The 15481-nt window shown below is 39.0% G+C and overlaps 1 protein-coding gene across 2 annotated transcripts; it reads left to right on the top strand.

Annotated features, from left to right (window-relative positions):
• Positions 1 to 1621: 1621 nt before the first annotated feature.
• On the top strand, positions 1622 to 15301 carry LOC122074839 (U1 small nuclear ribonucleoprotein 70 kDa-like). Of its 2 annotated transcripts, XM_042639809.1 has the most exons (11): positions 1622 to 1949; positions 2431 to 2545; positions 2628 to 2707; positions 8174 to 8249; positions 8550 to 8614; positions 8705 to 8767; positions 10714 to 10795; positions 10890 to 11052; positions 13600 to 13677; positions 14268 to 14918; positions 15030 to 15301. In XM_042639809.1, exons 1-10 carry the CDS (start codon positions 1851 to 1853, stop codon positions 14902 to 14904), a joined length of 1458 nt encoding a protein of 485 aa, XP_042495743.1. In that variant the 5' UTR covers positions 1622 to 1850; the 3' UTR covers positions 14905 to 14918; positions 15030 to 15301. The 2 variants fall into 2 exon arrangements, with proteins under 2 accessions (XP_042495743.1, XP_042495742.1); XM_042639808.1 differs by having other exon boundaries at positions 1625 to 1949; positions 14268 to 15301.
• The last annotated feature ends 180 nt before the right edge of the window (positions 15302 to 15481 follow it).

Here is a 15481-nt window from a genome sequence, read left to right as displayed (position 1 = left end):
GTCGAAGCTGTAGGCTTCTTGAGAGAAGGGCGTCAGAATGGCTTCCGCTTCCGTTGTGGAGGTTGAGAAACCTCTACAAAATTTGCATATGGGTGTGTTGAAATTGCTGGTATCGTCTCTGATGGTTTCACCTCAGGCTGGCTTGGGACGAGTCTTGTACTTTGGGGGTTTGCTCCTGTCCCCTTTTTTCTGCCTTATCCAGGAGCTTGGTCCATGTTGGCTCTCCCATATGTTTCTCTCTCCTCTCACATATGAGAGGACATCTTTTCTCCTTATTCAGGGAGGACAGAGATGAGAATAAGGAGTAGAGAGATGGGACATGGAGTATGACCGTCAAAAATTGAAGAATTATGTTGGAAGAACGTTCTTTTGCTGATATTATAACAAGCATTTGATACTGGGTCATTCATAGCATTACTATGCATTCTCTATTCATTGCGGGTTGGTTATTCGTCAACGCAAGTTTAGCTTAGATGTATTTGGAAGCCCTTGGCCAAACAAGTATTTTATCAAAAGAGCCGAGAGAAGGAATTCCATTAATAACTGGACGTTTTGATCCTTTGGCACAACTCGATGAATTTAGTAGATCCTTTTAAGAGGCCCCAATGACCAATCACATGATTAAAATATTGAATGTAAAATGCAAAATCAAATGCTTCAAAAAGTAGATTTACGTTCAATTCTTGTCATAAAAATGTAAACAATGCATAGAATATTTTCCCTTTCTTTTTTCGTTTTTTTCAGTAAAACATTTTCTTCCTTTATAATCAACATTTAATTTCCTATTGATTTTCAACAAATCCTATAAAATATTGTCAGCGGCTTACTCTTTCTAAAAGCCATACATGAACAACTTGTACAAAAATAATGGAGAGTGTGGTCAATGGATTCACTCTCTTTCTTACATAAGGAAAGCAAAGGAAATGAGGTGGAAATCAAAATCAATTTTGATGTGTTAGTCAACAATTACAAAGAAGCAACCATAGGTATCAGAAACTTTTGATATGGGAAAAGGCTCTCTAAGCCAACCATCTTGCATCTTCTTTCTTATCTCTCTCTTCATGACATGAAATGGTTTATCAGAAATAAATAAATAAATAAATCTTGCCCTCATGATAGATATATCCTTCCTTTTTAGAGACCAATTTTAGCTTTGTCGATTGAAACTTGGTGGAATTAATCTTGCAAGCGATTAGTAGGTTTTTCAAAGAAAGGCTTGAATTGGTCTAATTTTCTATTCCTAAAATTTATTTTAAGACAAGGGTATGATGAAGGTATTTTCAAAAGTAATTTGAAAATAATTTATCCTTATATTATTATCAAAAACAATCATTCTTTGCCGTCATTGAAATAATAGTATTTAACCATATTGAAAAAATAAATATAATAGATAAGAGAGCACTACCCGCTTACATGGCTGCTATGATAACGCAACCAACCACTGAAAAGTCACATGGAGCGAGGCAGTGCAGTCTTTTTATGCCTACCTATTTTTGGGTGTAAACAAACGCAGGCATCCATTGATCAACAAAGGATGGATTTTCAATTTTTACCTTATCATAAGGGGTGGAGCGGTCATTTCACCCCTAGTTGTTCAGACGCTCGGCTACGCTGCTTTCCGGATGTGTTTTCTCAAAATTTCCCAAAAATTATACGACCTCAGCTGGATGTTGCACCGCATGTTCACAATTTACTATAAATTGCTCGACGAAAACCATCGTTAGTGTTCTTCCCATTCCCGCATAGGGAGAAAGAAGAGAAGCGAACGATCGTCGGATGCCTTTTCTTCTCTGTTCGTCACAGTTGAGGATCCTTAAACCTCAAAGTTCCTTTGATCTGATCTCTGAAAAATGGGAGACGCCAATGATCCTTTCATGCGCAACAGAGACGCTTCGGTGCAGGCGCGCACCAAAGCTCAGAACCGTGCGACCGTTCTGCAATTGAAACTTGTATGTTCTCCTTAAGATCTTTTTTCTTTCAGTTTGGATTTGATGTTCTGCAAGTTTCTGTCTGTTGTATTCTTTCTTTGCATCTCATTGTTACCCTAGCGTCACCTTACGATTGTCTACTCTATACCTTTACCTGGAATTTTTTAAAGCAACACTATCTTTAGTAAAAGGAAGATCGTTGTCATTCGATTCATTAGGAGATCATCAAAACTGAATTGGCGTCGAACTTGACAATATCTTTTGGTGCTTTTGGGTTATTCAAATCTTTTTTGGTATTGCAGATGTTCAGTAGATCTATAACACTATAACAGTCGGGAGAATCTTACTTTAGATTAGTCACTGTGTGTCTGCCTTAAAATTTTTCTGTGCCGGATGCGTCAAGAAGTCTTTGCTTTATAATTTATTTACTTTTAGCATGTTGATAAAATCTGGAACTGTTGCTGAATAAAATTTAATCCATTTCTTCACGTTGGTCGTGCAGATTGGGCAGAGTCATCCTACTGGTCTTACATCAAATCTCTTGAAGCTTTTCGAGCCCCGACCTCCTTTGGAATTTAAACCCCCTCCTGAGAAGAGAAATTGCCCATCATACACTGGTATTTATCGCCTCAAGGTCTGATTCTTATTTTGATGTGAAGGGTTTATTGTTGTCTCAAGCACTTCTGTTTTTTTCTTTAGGAATCGCACAATTCGTGAGTAATTTTGCTGAGCCGGGAGACCCTGAATATGCTCCTCCTGTCAAAAAGGGTGAAACCCCAGTAAGACACCTCTTAGCATTGAATTTGCTTGTTTTTAACTTTTATTTGGTAGATTTTTTTCTGTGGATTCTATTTTACCTTTGTGAATGGAAGTGTCTCCATGTATACCCTTGAAATGAAAGGAGCATGCTTGCTTCATTTTTTTGTTCTTTTTCTCCATTTCTACAAGCGACCATCTGCTTTTCTGTAAACATGTGATGCGGGTCCTCAACATGTACTGCAGTACCGTATGACCTGCTTCACTGATGTTATTGCCATTCATATACTAAGCCTACTGTTTGTATTCTTCCTTTTCTTGCTTACATGTGGCATCACAAACAGACTACCCCAATTCAATAGTTAAATGTGCTACTTGATGAGCTCCTGAAATCTCTCTCTCTCTCTCTCTCTCTCTCTCTCTCTCTCTCTCTCTCTCTCTCTCTCTTTATTTTTTGCTACATCTGACACTGAATTGGAGTTGTTGTTGGTTCTAGCTACCTCCCTTCTAACTTTTGACTTGGTCCAACCAAAAAATGTCTTATCTTTGCTTAGCTGATGTAATGGATATACCATAATATTTTACTATTTTTGTTATTTATGTAGTTATTTAATCTTTTATTATGAAAGGTAACTTTATTAAGGTCGATTGGAAAAATGTTTTAAAGCCCAATGGGGGAACCACATTGTAAAATCTTGTCAGGGATCCAAGCCACTATAACTTCCATTCTGATTCATTGTTGGTCCTGGATAAGTGTTAAACCCTACTAAATTGTTTACTGGCGATCTATGAAATCTACAAAGTTTTTTTTTATTGGGATCAGTCTTGCTGTGGTAAGATCATTGGTGCACTTGTGTTGGATTGAGTCGATTGACATTATCTTTGACACCTGGTCCCGGTTTTAAAAAATTGAACAAGGGAAAACAGAAGTTGGGCTTCAAGGGGAAATTTTGGTAGTTGAAACAAACCCTATTACTTGAGAGTCATTCTGTCCAGACCTTTATTATTTAATTCGCATTTAAAACATGTATAATATGGCCGTACCATATTATACCGTTTTAAACGCGAAATCCCGTCTTATTGGTAATTTATTGGCGAGGAGACGGTAAAAAACGAGTTTTCCCCATGTTTATTGAAAAAGACGACTCAGCCGCCCACTTTAGAAGCAGGCTGCTTGCTCTTTCATATTGTGATTTACATGGTTACACCTCACGTTTTCACCTTTTTAAAGCTCACCCTTGCCCTCTCCCTACCAAATCTCATTGAATGGTTTACTCTCTCTCCAAGAATCATGAATTTTTGTTACATGGTACACAGTTTGACACCCGATCAAGAGACTGAGAATCAAATTCTGAACTTTAAATCATGGAATGTATCACATAAGCCTCACATTAAACTATGTATGTTATTATTTGATTTTTGAGTTCCAACCCGACATTCATTATAAAAAGTTCAATATTCACCATGAAATTTGAATTAAATTATGTTGCAAATCAATGTATGTGTTAACTTTTTTTCCCCTTCTTTTTGTGCATGTATTACCTTTTTTTAGTATCATATTTTTCAAATTTAAATGTTTGAAACTCGTACCATCTGGTTTTTTTTTACCAATTTTGAAATATTTGACCCTCATTTTTACCGTCCCGTTCAAATTATGTGCGGTTTAAAAAATGTGTGTACCAAACATCTTTTTTTGCAGTTCCCATTTTGACTATGGTCCGGAGTGGCTAATGGCTAAATAATTATCCAAAGGCTGGGAACCACTTGCCTACAAGATCTAGAACCCTAGGCCTTCAATATTCCCATAAAAAAGAAACAACCAGCGACCTGGTTTAGGGTGTGGTCAGATCTGGTTACAAGTTATAACTCCGGTCAGTTGGACTATTAGGTGTGAGGATTTACTTGCCAATCTAGAAATGAATCTGATGGTCAGATTGGAAGAAAGAATTCAAGGAGTTATGAAAATAGGAAGTTACTAAAAATTAGAAACTTAAGATTAGTAGCAACAGAAAACAGAAAATAATGTGAATAATAACAAGGGAAATTAAAATTAGTAACTAAGGAGGGAATATAAAATAGAAACTAGAAGAGAAAACAGAAACTAAGGGTATTAGTAGCTGCCCCTGGACACCCAAAGGAAAACAATGAACTGCCACTACTAGAGGTTCAATGGGTTGATGTGCTGGTGGCTGATCCTGCTTCAGGAGATCTTCTGAAACTAAGAACAAGGCAACAAGAGATTAGTGAACAGAATAGCAAGTCAAAGATCAAAACAGAATCGGAGATGAAACTGATATGTGCAGGGTGCGAGTTAAGTAATAATCTGACCTTTAATGGAGGCTTCCCACTTGGAACTTGACCAATATCTCACCAGTCCACTTGCTTCCCACCAAGGTTGCTATTGCATCTCATAGAATCACAAGAGCAAACTGCTCTCGACAATTAGTAGCATAGACCCGTCAATTTTCAAAATTGTTGGGTCTATGGCCCCTCTCCTTTATTTACAACTTCCATAATGGGCAATAAAATGGGAAACCTCTATGTTTGTTATTGTGTCTCACAAAGTCACAAGAGCAAACTTCTCTCAGCAATTTGTAGCATAGAGCCTTCAATTGTCAAATCCGTTGGTGGTCTATGGCCCATGTTCTTTATTTATAACTTCGATAATGGCAATAAATAGGACACCTCTATATTTGTTATTGCATCTCACAGAGTCACAAGAGCAAACATCTCTCAGAAATTAGTAGCACAGAGCCTTCAATTGTCAAGATCGTTGGTGGTCTATGGCCCCTGTTCTTTATTTATAACTTCCATAATTGCCAATAAAATAGCAAACCTCCATGTATGGTAAGAGGAATTCCTTATTAAAGTTTTTCTACAAAATAGAAACTATTCGAAACAATACAAATAGAAACTAAGGCTGGACGGTAGGACACTTGTCCAGCTCTTCTAGAAGCACTACTAAAAGAGAAGAATACAACTTAAAATAACCCAAACCAATTGACCAAACCTGGCCTAAACCATGGGTTCATTTAGGCTCAAAACTGTTCCAAATTTTGAACTGATTACTGCAGCCGATGGGACACATCAGATCTTATCCTTGGACTGATTCCTTGTCCTACACATGTAGTGTTTAGATAACCTTGAATCAGCATCAGCTTTCCTACAGCCGCAGGTCCTTCCCTTTCCTTGTGATGAGACCTGCATCACTGGCAGACTTCCTGCCCTTGTTACTCGTTCATTTAAGGAATTCTATGAACTTCTTATTTTGAGGCTTACACATAATGTTTCAATTTTCCATGGTTGTATTTGCTCCACTTAAATCTTTTATTTGACTACCGGATTGTGGCTAGACTTTGGAAGTTAGATCGGGTATCAATTTGTGCAACAGTTAAAGAAGGGCTAGAAACAAGAGAAGCCTTATGCTTTGTATTATGTGGCATGATCAAGGATTTAAGTATCGGTATTGGGCATCGTATCAGAGGGCTAGGATCCATGTACCGGACCCCATCTACCTGTGTTCTACTTCTTTACTTTTTTGTCTTTTACTTCCCTTCACTTTTACCTTTTCTCTTCTTAGTCCTCGCTTGGATCTGTTTGGCCGACCCCTTTAAGTTGGGATAGGGCTTTTTTGTTGTTGTTGTTGCTGTATCGGGTATCATATCGGAGGGGTGATTTTAAGAGATGTATCATATCATATCATATCGGAGAGTCGCAAGACGCTAAAGATATGCATGGAAATGGTCAAGAAATGCATTGATGCACTAATGATACTTATAAAATACAGTTTTGAAGTGTAAAATACTTTAAAGCAGGATATTTCGACCAGGCTACATGGCCACTGCACCAGCAAGGGGGCCAATGAAAGCGAGCGCAGGGGCATCCACAGGGGTGGGGTTTTTCCATTTCACGGGGGGTGGAATGATCATTTTGTGCGCTGCTGCGTTTGTGCATAGGCTGCCTGCAGCTTGTCAGGGATCTTTTTCTCAACATTTTATTATGCAATCTGTAAATATATATCAGCTTAATGTAAGGATTTGAGTCGTTTTTACCTAATCTAGTGATGCATAACCAAAAAAATGTTATTTGAGCACAAATATAAAGGACATGTGCAACTTTATCATTTTTTCACACGAATCTATTTCGATCCATGATTTGAACATTGTAAGTCCCCAAAACTTGTTGACATGGTGAGTATTAGTCATTTTTTTTTATGTTAAATGATTTCCTCTTAACTCATATTGAAGAGAAAAACAAATTTCCACAACTATACTTTACTGCTACAAAATTTTAATAATTGATCATGCCCAGGGGTACCGGACCGTATCGTATCGGTCAACACATATCAATATCGGTCAATAAGTATTTGTATCAGCCAATACGGTCTGATACATGTAAAATATGTCTCCTTTAAACCTTCAAAACAGAAAACGTGAGTGGGATACGAAACTAAGAGCAGCCAAAGGAATTTAAGAGATAGAATCCCCCCATGTATCGAAATGATCTAAGAGTTATAGTGTTAAAGACAGCACCAATGAGTTAGTGTTACTTAATGTTTTATGGGGGGTGTAGGCATGCCTCAGTATATGTGTATACTGCATCATGTATGCTTGTATATTACAGATTTTCTTTATAAATAGTTATGCTGACTATCACAACATACAATATTCTAATTATCAAAATGAGAATCAAACTATAAAGTCATATAAATTCAGGCTATGTTCTGAAAGAATGTCCTCATTTTTTTTAGTACAATAGTCTGTGCAAACTTTAAGTTCTAATAGTTCACTTAATTCCATAAAAAAACATATTCATGATTGACATAATGATGCATGCAGGCAAGCAGTTGTCGTCGGTTTTAAAGCAACCTTTCGAAAGATATGTGCCACCTCACAAAAAGCCTGGCTTCAATAGCCATAGGCTTTGGGCATTGCCCATGTGGTCTTTTACGAGGTAGCATATATCTTCTGGAGGGTTGTTTTAAGCTCAACATCACCTGCTTGACTACATCATGGATCATATGGGATATAAGTGGCTTTCTGCTTTACTATTATTATGTAGGTTTTTCAATTTTTATATGTAACTGGATCATATTGGGATAATGAGAAGGAACATGATTAGCTTGTGAGGAAAATCAGTAATAAAATCTATGAGTCACTGAAGGATTTGGCTGAAATCAATTGATCTAACACCATTCTAAGTCCTGTTGTTATATTCTGATTTGAACCATTTCAAAATTAATGAGATCCATCAGATAAGCCAGAGCTTGCTGTTTAGTAAATAATAGATTCCTAAATTGTACAATATTTTTTTTGCTACTGCTGGAAGCCTGGAATTTCTTGTGCTCCCTTATAGTCAAAACAGGTCAGATTTTGTATCAATTTTTGGTTCAATGTAGTATTCATGTGGTTTTTTGTATTGATGGGATAACATTAATATAAATCTGACACAATGTGAATGCACTTGTTGATACATTTTGTTGGCTCCAGACTGAAAGAAGGGCTAGAATTCACAAACGACGACTGGAAGAGGGTGCAGCAAAGGCTGCTGAAGAGCTTCAGAAATGTAATTAGCCTTCCTTTCCTGTATGTTATTGAAATTTAGGGTCAAAGTCTATTTATCTTATAGAGAAACTTTTCTACAGGCTGCTTGTGTTCTACGATTGGCTGAGGTATGGTAATGCACCTGCCTTGTCCACAAAGTGCTGATGTGGCTGGTGCCTCTTGTGTTATCTCAACCAATCATACAACCATAGAAAACCACATGGTTGTTTTATTAGTTCCTGAAATCACAACAAAAATTGGTTGGACACATGGAATCAAACAATATTGACTCTTTTATTGTTGTTATTTTGGTTTTATGCAGATGATCCATCTAGTGATCCAAATGTAACTGGAGATCCATACAAGACATTGTTTGTTGCAAGACTTGTGAGTAGTTTCATGCTATTCTTCTTCATTTCTCGTGCTTCTTTAATCATTTGGATCGGAATGACAAGCATTCCTTTGTTTCTTTTGCAGAATTATGAGACTACTGAGCACAGAATCAAAAGGGAGTTTGAAGCTTATGGACCAATCAAGCGGGTAGGTATTTTAGAGCATCCCCAAGGAGGGATCAGGTTTTGCCTTTTGACTTCGGTAAGAGGTTCAGTAATATGGTGGTAGCCTTCTTTGGGATTTCTGAACTTCTGTCTCCAGTTATTTATTTATTTATATATATTTTTTCATTTTTTTTTAAATCTATTGTTTGCCATCTCTTTGTATGTGGGTTTCCGTGTTTTCAGTAAACAAATCAGCAGGTATTATCCGAGTTTTTTTTAGCTCCGCTAAATTCACCACTGGGTATGTTCATCTATATTCCCTGTAGGAAGTTGAATGTTGACATTGTGAATAAGAAAATGTGCTTGATAGCACTGTACACAATGGTATGACATGAGTCCAATTTTAATGGTAGATGGTTCCTACTTTTAGGCAGATTTTTGTACAGCTTTTCCTTGAGCGATGGCTTAATGAATTTTTTTTCACTATATGGAAGTATTATTCATAAAAAGGCCAAATTTACATTTATCATGGAAGTAGAAATTATTTTAATAATGGATAATTTTGATATCTGCTATCTTATCTCTTTCTCAATCTCGGTATGTTGGTTATCAGAATCCCCTTTACCAAGTTAAGTACAATGGTGGCAATGCATCACAGTTGTGAATCTCTGCACCTTAAAGGTGAGGACAGTCAATGATGCATAGCGCCGCATGTTTGTGGTCCTGTTCTCAAGTTTGAAAGGGGATTGTTGTGCTTCTCTCTCTTCTAAATGGTGTTGGGTCAACAATAGTCGGGAGTAGTAGCACTTATTGGCAGTAAGGTTTTGTTTTCGCTATCCCTCTGAAAAATATCACTTTGATTTTGATAGCCCCAGAAAATCTTGTAGGTGTGTAGGTAGTATAGTACTCCTCCAGTTAGTTGTATTTAGATTCGATGGATCAATATCACTGGTAAGAGGGACTATTTTTTGGTCTCTTGACTAGCGTTTTGGTTTTCTACCTTGTTTTTCTGCCAATCCAAATTCCAACGATGGTGGTGCATCGTGCATGGCAAAAGATAGGTAAAGGTGAGCAAGGTAGTGATGCATGGTGCTGGGACTAATAGCAGGTATCTCTCTGCCTCTAATTGGCAGTAAGGGTTTGTTTTCTTTATCCTTGCTCTGAAAAGCATCACTTTGATTTTGATAGCCCCAGAAATTCATGCCATGGTATAGGTAGTTTCCTACTCCAGTTAGTTGTATTTAGTTTCGATGGAGCAATATCCCTGGTAAGGGGGCTATTTTTGGTCTTCTGGCTAGTGTTTTGGTCACCTGCTTTATTTTCTGCCAATCCAAATTCCAACAATGGTGGTGCATCTTTCATGGTAAAAAATGGCTGTATACCTTAAAGGTGAGCAAGGTAGTGATGCATGGTGCCTTTGGGCCTTTGTTCTCGAGCTACTACAGGCGACCTGTCAAGTTCCTTTCTTTCCCTGTGCTGGGTGAAACACAAACTCGGGAGTATTAGCACCTTTCTTCCTGATATATGCTTTCTGGTTTGCATTATCTTGCTACTGAAAATTTGATTTTGACTCTAAAGGCCTATCAAAAATCTCTCAGCAGTTCAGAAGATATCCTGGTACTATTTTGTTTATAATTAGTTTGCTTGCTAGTTTAAAAATTTTCCCTGGTAAGGGGATGGTAATTCTTTTTGACATCTGGTAAATCGGCTACATTCATCAGTTTTTCTGCCAACTCTAGCAATGGTGGTGATGCATCCTGCGCGGCAAAGCTGTACACCTTAAAAGGTGAGCACGGCTAGTGAGGCCTAATGCCTGTCCGCCGTGCCATTTAGGATTTAGAATTTTTTTTTGCTCATGCTCTATGTTATAACAATAGGATAATACCAAGTGGCTAAAAATACTTGGCTATTTATTTATTTTATTTAATTCTTGCTTCAGGCAAGATTTATTTATGTGACTATACTCTGCCTTCTGCTTTGTACTTGTAGGTTCGGATGATTACTGATAAGATGGCAAATAAACCTAGAGGTTATGCTTTCATTGAGTACATGCATACTCGGGATATGAAAGGTTGGTTGTAATTTGGTATGGGCTTGTGCTAGTTCTGCTGTTGCTTATTTTCTGTGCATTATGTTTCTTAATTCTGATAACATGCATCATGCAGCTGCATACAAACAAGCTGATGGGAGAAAACTAGATAATAAACGAGTGCTTGTGGATGTTGAACGTGGTAGAACTGTTCCCAATTGGCGACCTCGTAGACTTGGTGGAGGACTTGGATCAACCAGGGTTGGCGGTGAAGAAGTCAATCAGAAGTATTCTGGAAGGTTTGTGTCCTGATCGTGCACTCGTAAGTTTAAAACCCCTCTCCATGCTTTGTAGGATATCTTGGTGTATATATTCTTGCAAGCAATTATTGTACTATTAAACTAATATTGTCCCCAGTGTGGGTGGAGCTCATCTGGTGTAGGATCTATTTGGGAAAAGAGAGATAGGAGTGAAGATTATAAAAGAACAACTTCTATGAGGTTTTCCAGTGGTTGTATATTTCTTTGCAGGGATGGTGTAGGGAGGACCACAGAGTATTTTGATACCATTCTGGTGTTTTTAAGTGTGTCTGGAGAGCATACCGATTGAAAGTGGATATAATCCCTTATGAGGAAAGATAAACTGTTGGAGACATAGTCTGAATAGCATAGCCATGGTGGTATGGAGGGTGGTATAGATTTTTTTTTCCCCATCAGAGGACTGAGAAACAGTGACATAGTTTCAATTATTGTGTATTTCGAAGATTGTTGCAACCAGTTTCTGCCTTTCTGGTCTGATGGGTATGGGAAGATGAGCCACACAATGGTGTAAGGCCTTGCTATCTTTTTTCTGCGTCACCTGGATGGGTGGACTTTTTACACCACCCTCCAGGTGAGATATTATTCTGGAGGAACTAAATCACTTCTAGTTCTCTCTTCCCCCGGGCCCACACTGTTCGAGTTTGAAGATCTTAAGTTGTGGGCTGCTTCTGTGGACACATTGATGAACCATATTACTTGTTTTATAGTGGAGAAATATTGGTTTATGCTTGAATTAAGGCGAGGTTGACCATGCAATCTTTTTTTTTTTTTTTTTTTGGGGGGGTGGGGGGGAAGGGGAGTAGGAAGAAAGTAGAAGAGGGGGTTTGTTATGGTTCTATTCCTGTTGAGTTGGTGCTGGTTTTGGGAGAAGGCATTCTTGTAATCCGTTGATTCAGATTGTACTGGAAACAGTAGATTAAATGGTCTGGTTCATCAATCAATTTTTTTACCCAAACCAGGCCATTCGATTGGGGTTATTTTGTAATATTTTAGAAAGTAGTTAGGAGTTTTATCTTATTTATATACTTGTGAACCTACCAAATGAATAGAATGGAATATAATCGAGTCTACGTTTTGTGTGTGCCTGCATGGCCTGGCAGCTTGTTGGCTTCTCTTTCCCGCTCTTTTTTCCTTCCTTCCTTCCCCCATTGTCCTTCCTTCCTCTCCCATCATTATCCAGCTTAGTTTCCTTTTCCTGACGTTCAGAACCTTCTATCGCAGTGGTGTTCTTCAGTCCATCTTCTTTCTTTTATTCTTCTCCTTCAATTTTCTTTTTCCTTCTGAGTTTCTGATTTTTCTACACGTATTCTGCTCTGGAGATATTGGTAGTCTCGAACTTTGAACTCAAAACTCTTTTGGGCTAGAATCAACACATAGGGGGTGACCTTACCTGCAATTTCTAGGCCCAAATCTTACCACAGACATTAAGTCTTCTCTCACCTCTTGCTGTTTGGAGTGCTGGTTGTATGAAATCCATAGGCCTTCAAGGCTGCAACCTTTTCCTTAAAATCCTAAGTCGACCCAAGTCCTGCGGAGTGAGTTTTCTCATTCAAAAGGTGGTTGGGTACCGCTGGTTTTGAGGATTTGTTTGCAGGTAGGAGTTGACCTGTTGACAATGTTTTGTCACCATAATCCTTCTCTTTCCCAGAATTAGCCCCTTCCTATTAATTCTGTTCCTGTCCTTATTTGGCCTTGAGGGCCTAGACCCGCCCTAAGCCCGAACAGGGCTTGAGTTAAGATTTCTGACCATGAGGGCGAGTTAGGGTTGACAAACACTGACCCTGGGTTAGGTTGGGCCGGGCTTGGGTTGAGGCCTAGGCCCATCCTGGCCCTGATTTTAACCATGATTTATATAGTACAATTTAGGGCTATCATCCTATCCTTTTATTTAGAATAATTAAATTTTGGGCATTGATTCTGATGGTCAGATGTCCTGAACATCTATTATTGTGTTGCACTTAATAAAGGTTAGCCCGACCTTGGCAAAAATCCGGGCCAACCCGGCTTAACCCTTCCCAGTTAGGGTCGGGTTGGGTTGGGTTGGGTGGGGTTGGGTGGGGTTGGGCATAGGCATGAACCCAGCAAGGTTGGGTTGGGCTGATAGAAATCCCTCTTGTATCCTGCCTTCTTAGTCTACCAAATGACTCCTTTGAAATTCTGGTGATTTACAAAATTGCAATTCCCCCTTAATACTTGTTTGCTTGTTGATTTGGGTTGGCTCATAAGCTATCCGAACCGGGTTTCAATAACCCCCGGGTTGCATCAAATCCTTTTTAAAAACCTTAGGATGAGCTAGCATACATTTCTAGATCACTCAAGTGTGTTGTGCTTTTGTGGAATGAACTAAATGATTTTATGAAACATTTATTTTGAAATGTCCTTTTTTTTGGGGGGGGGGGGATGGTGTTGTGTGTGGTTGGTTGAGCAGCCAACCTAGCAGTGCTTCTCCTAGTGCTCATTAGTGAATTATGTTTGCTGGTTCTTTAGCTACTTGTGTAATGTGCTTATTATTTTTTAATTGCACAGAGAACCGCAGCAGATTGCTTCAGGGGGACCCCCTCGATCAGAGGAGCCCAGGTCCCGAGAGGATCGTCATATTGATCGGTAAGATGAGCCTTGAATTTCTTTTTTGTTGATACAAATCAATTGTTTAACATACTGTTGATATCATTCTTCATAATCATTTTCCTTTTGGGTGCAATGGCAAATAAACTTTGGGTGAATTAAATCCCGATTCCATAAAATTTCATGCATTCCTTCATCACACATTTAAATGGAAGTTTACGAGATTGGTCCACCAGAGTGATTATGTTGGGCATTCTAGCAAATGAAGTCTACTCTCCTTTTATTTTCACTTGGCTTGGTTTGGATCCATGCAGCGGATCCCATTTAATTGGGATAAGGCTTGAGTTGTTATATTCTAGCAAATGAAGACCATAGGGCATAAATGCCATATAAAGTAATGAATGACACATTACAGTGGATTTTTTTTTTGTCAACACATTATAGTGGATTACATGGTTGTATGTGGTGGTTGTATACTTATATGTGGTCTTCATGGCACATTAAAGTGGATATTATATGGTTATATGCAGTCTTTCTGGCACATTGTTGTATGTGGTCTTTCTGATCTTTCTCATAACTTTCTCAGTGTCTTATGTAAATATATGATTGCTTTTGAAATGGTGTTTCAGGGAGAGGGAAAAATCCCGTGAAAGGGGAAGGGACAGAGACTTGGAACGTGAGAAATCTCGTGAGCGGTCCCGTGACCGGACGAGGGATCATCCACGAGAAGAAAGGCACCATAGAGACCGCGATAGGAATAGAGACAGGGACAAGGAGAGAGAAAGGGGCAGGGATCGTGATCGTCGTGATCATCGGGATCGAGATCGAGGCCGTGGTCGTGATCATGATCGACCTCGAGAGAGAGAGAAAGACTACGATCGTGGAGATTATGAACAAGATCGTGGACGTGATCGCAGTGAGCCAAAGCCTGAACGTGACCATCAAGCTGAAAGTGAGAGGGAATATGATCTCATGGAGTCTGAGAATGACCGTGGGTGGTATGATCATGTTGAGCGCGGACATGGGTATGGGCACAGCTATCCTGATCGTGAACACGGGCATTATGACCCTGACAAGGGCCAAGGTCGTGGAGGATTTGATCATTTTGAGTCCCAGGACGATCATGGACACTACGATCGCGATCCAGAGCGTTATGACGAGGTGGAGCCTGAGGATTATAGGTATGACCAAGGGGATAGAATTCGAGACCGAGAACGAGAGAATGTTCGTTCAGAGAGGTCTCTTTCGCGGGAGTATGAGCACTAGGGATGCAGGGTAAGGTAGTGATTTCCATCCATTTGTTTTGGTTCTCTTTCAAGTCTTTCAGAGAGAGCGGTGCGCACACTTATGCACATCATCTTCTATTTTCTTGTTGGTTTCCAAATTTTAAGGTGAATTCAAGATCCGCAATCCAAGGGAGGAATGATCTATATGCATGGTAAGCAGATAATATTTCAAGTTTGGATTAGAGTACTTATATATAGATATCGTCTGGGTGTGAAAGCTTTCCTACTGTAGGGTTTTGTTTAGAGAGTATAAGCGTCAGCTTTGTGACTTTGTGTTTTGTTTTGGAGGAATTGTACACATCGTTGTGGGAGAGTGCTGATACTCTCGTAAATGGACAATGTACTATGGATTTTAGTTTAGTCTTTGCTTTATTTTACATTTTCTTAATGGGGTCTGGGGGAGTTGAGTATGTCGGTGAGGTTGCTCTATTGTGACCAGGTGGTCGGAGGTTAGAATCAGACCTCGAAGCAGGGTTAAGGCTGCATGCATTATGACCCTTCTCAGACCTTGCAACAGCAACATCCGCGGGCATTGGATACATTTTTTTTTCTTGAGA

This window comes from Macadamia integrifolia, chromosome 3, assembly GCF_013358625.1.
Source record: "Macadamia integrifolia cultivar HAES 741 chromosome 3, SCU_Mint_v3, whole genome shotgun sequence".
Taxonomy (NCBI): Eukaryota; Viridiplantae; Streptophyta; class Magnoliopsida; order Proteales; family Proteaceae; genus Macadamia; species Macadamia integrifolia.
Note: the sequence above shows the minus strand (reverse complement) of the source record. Positions and strands in the feature narration are given on the sequence as shown.